Below are 3,372 nucleotides of genomic sequence, written 5' to 3'. Positions count from 1 at the left end.
TGTAGAAACACATAAACGGAAGACCACGGGAGTCTTCGTATCAGAGAAGGCGAGAACGACAACGGTATGTATTAATTCTATTAATAATCATTGCAATATATATGCAAGTCATCATAATGTTATCATTAATTATTAATGAATACTTTAAACATTATTTTGTAGGAGGCATATGAGCAACAAATGGTAGAGCGATATGGTGAAGACGCTACTCAGCATCCATCATTTGATCCTACAGCATGGGTGACTGCAGCAGGTGAACCCAAAAAAGGTCGCGTGTTCGGGTTTGGGAGTAATATGAACACTTCACCAGTTATTGGTTCTTCCAGTTACGGCTCACCAACTTCTTGCGCCGACATAAGCTCCAAGCAGCCGACTATTCTTTCCGGTGATGATGTACGCGAGATCATTAATGAATCACTGAATAACTACTTCCAATACACCGTCGCCCCCTTTCTCCGAAATGAGATCAAGGCCGCTGTTCAGGATAGGGGATCTTCGATTCCAGGTCCCTCTCAGGTATAATCACATATATAGTTTTTTTGACTATCTTAAAGCACATCTGAGCATGGTAGAATCACATATAGAGTTTTTCTAGATGCCTTAGAACACATATGAACCCTTAGAACACATATGAACATGCTATAATCACATATTCAATTTTTTTACTGCCTTAGCACACATATGAGCATGATAGAATCATATATATATATATATATATATATATATATATATATATATATATATTTAACTTTTTGTCTGTCTTAGAGCACATATGAGCATGATAGAATCACATATAAAGTTTTTTTGATTGCATTAGAACACATAAGCATGCTATAATCACATATTCAGTTTTTTTACTGCCTAAGAACACATATGAGCATATTATAATCACATATTCTGTTTTTTGACTGCCTTAGCACACATATGAACATGCTATAATAACATATAGAGTTTTTTAACTGCCTTAGAACACATATGAACATGTTATATATCATTTATGATAGAATCACATATAAAATTTTTGGCTTTGCCTGCCTTAGAGCACATATGAGCATGCTATATTCACATATTCAATTTTTTACTGCCTTAGCACACATACGAGCATGATCGAATCACATATATAGTTTTTTGCCTGCCTTAAAGCACATCTGAGCATGGTAGAATCACATATAGAGTTTTTTTATATGCCTTAGAACACATATGAACATGCTATAATCACATATTCAATTTTTTGACTGCCTTAGCACACATATGAGCATGATAGAATCACATATAGAGTTTTTTTATTGCCTTAGATCACACATGAGCACATGATAGAATCACATATAGTGTGTAATTTATTTCATTATATTTTGTTTATCAATACTGACTGTTCTTTTCTTGTGTAGGCTGCTAGCGATAATCAGGGTAGTGGAGCTGAAGGGATAGATAAAGACAATGAACAAGAAGACGCACAAAATCTTGGCGATGATTAGAGGACTGTGTTGAAGAAGTTCTATTTTTTTTATTTTTCCTAATTGTAATTGTTGAATTGTAAATAATTAAACTTCTTAGTTTTAAGGTGGAACGATTAATTATTATAGATACTTGTTATATGAATTTTTTTGTGTGGTTTGTTTTTTATTTACAGGAAATATAAATTGTACAGGAAATATAAATTGTACAGTTCTCCGTAATTAATTTTTAAATAATTTTTTTTGATTTTTTTTCGTTTTTGCGACGGATTAGCGACGGATGATTCCGTCGCTATTCATATTAATCTAGCGACGGCTTAGCGACGGAATTAAATCCGTCGCCACGCCGTGGTCGCCGTTTAGTACCGGCGGATTGGCGACGGAATATAGCGCTCGTTATTCCGTCGCAATTAGCGACGGACTTGGCGACGGAATTATTCCGTCGCCAGTTAGCGTCGAAATATTCGCGACGTAAGCATACTGTCGCCGCGTTGTCGCTAATCCGTCGCTAACATGGTTAGCGACGGATTAGCGACGGATTAGCGACGGAAGGTGGTCGTCGCTAATCTACTGCTCTGTTGTAGTGGTGGTACTTTTGGATCTGAGTACTAGTTATTGTTTGAGGGGGTTTATGATAGGCTATATCTAATGGGTTTTGGGTATTATGTAAGATAACAAAAAACTTACTTTGGTTTGAACCTAATTAGGTTTGGATATCAAAGATTTGGATCTGGATATAAAATTGTTCACTTTCGGTTGGTTCTAAGATGCTTTGCCACAAGTCCAATCTATGATTGGGTCAACAAATTTTAAATTGGGTTTTAGGAGTTCCATTAAAATAGATTTGGATTCATTATGATATTCTAGATCCAAATATTCTTTAATTGGATTTGGGTCTTTAGGAAAGTCATGGGTAGGTTCTAACAAAGGTTTGTCTGAATTGAATTGTAAATTGGTTTTTCCTACTTTAGGTTTGGGTAAAAGTTTTAAGAACAGGTAAAGTTTCTTGGATATACTGCCTTATGACTATTGAAGCATAATGAGAAGGAACAAATTTATTTGCATTAAATGTTGCATTTTCTCTCACGTTTGAATTGGTCTCAAACCTTGATTCTCTCGATCGTTCTGAAACTCATCCTACCACACTTGGGTTGAACCTTAAAATCGTGTCACTGCTAATGGGACCCTGTGGTGCTCCATAATATAATGGTACTCGAGGTAGAACCACACCACATAAGCCCAATCATAGAACACCTTTGCATCAATTTGGCCATGAAACTTTGGAAGCTTCAATGGACCTAGCTAGGGCTATCGTAGGTCCAATAATAAGGTTTGGGTTCAGGTATTTTTGGGTAACAGATTTGGTAAAGATCCAATTGAATTAAGACTGAATGAGGTAGATTATGAGTCGTCAGACCCGAAATGGGGTAGGACTAAGCCTTGATCAGGTTTGAATGATAAAGAGTATGGTATGGACCTAATCTAGGTCCATAAAGTGGCTGAGTCTGGTTTTGACTTGGTGTAAAACAAAGATGGGGGGCTCTGTTCAGGCTCGATTAGGCCAAGTTTGGGTTTGCTCAACAATATTCTGACCAAAATAATGGGCTTGAGCGTGACCCAAATAAAAAATCAAACCAGACCCAACCTCAAGGAGTTGAAAATAGGTTTGAACTGGACCCAGATCCGCTTGAACCGAGTTTGAGACCCTGGAATAGGCTCCAATTAAGATGTCCTGGACCTAAATCGGGTCCAGCCCACATAAATTGGGTCTGGGCCCCTGAACTGGCCCCATGGTGAGCTACACAAGGAGTGGGGGTTTCCCACTCATGTTAGGGCACCACACCAAATGGCCCTCCCCACCATTGACTACGTTGGTGCCGTGGGGGGGCATTCGGTCGACAAGTGGCCACTCCGCTGA

General features: G+C 38.0%; 1 protein-coding gene across 1 annotated transcript; it reads left to right on the top strand.

Annotated features, from left to right (window-relative positions):
- Window positions 1–291: 291 nt before the first annotated feature.
- On the top strand, window positions 292–1,630 carry LOC149848220 (uncharacterized). The gene is made up of 2 exons (XM_090010761.1): window positions 292–516; window positions 1,389–1,630. The coding sequence occupies exons 1-2, from the start codon at window positions 295–297 to the stop codon at window positions 1,473–1,475; spliced, it is 309 nt and encodes a 102-aa protein (XP_089866887.1). The 5' UTR covers window positions 292–294; the 3' UTR covers window positions 1,476–1,630.
- The last annotated feature ends 1,742 nt before the right edge of the window (window positions 1,631–3,372 follow it).

Source organism: Nuphar pumila, chromosome 1 (assembly GCF_984573655.1).
Source record: "Nuphar pumila chromosome 1, dmNupPumi1.hap1.1, whole genome shotgun sequence".
Taxonomy (NCBI): domain Eukaryota; kingdom Viridiplantae; phylum Streptophyta; class Magnoliopsida; order Nymphaeales; family Nymphaeaceae; genus Nuphar; species Nuphar pumila.
Note: the sequence above shows the minus strand (reverse complement) of the source record. Positions and strands in the feature narration are given on the sequence as shown.

Bases quoted from the DNA above. Each gene is read 5' to 3' on its own strand.
- LOC149848220 (XM_090010761.1), top strand. From the start codon at position 295: ATGAACACTTCACCAGTTATTGGTTCTTCCAGTTACGGCTCACCAACT. The intron at 517-1,388 runs GTATAATCACAT...TTTCTTGTGTAG, and splicing joins CGATTCCAGGTCCCTCTCAG to GCTGCTAGCGATAATCAGGG.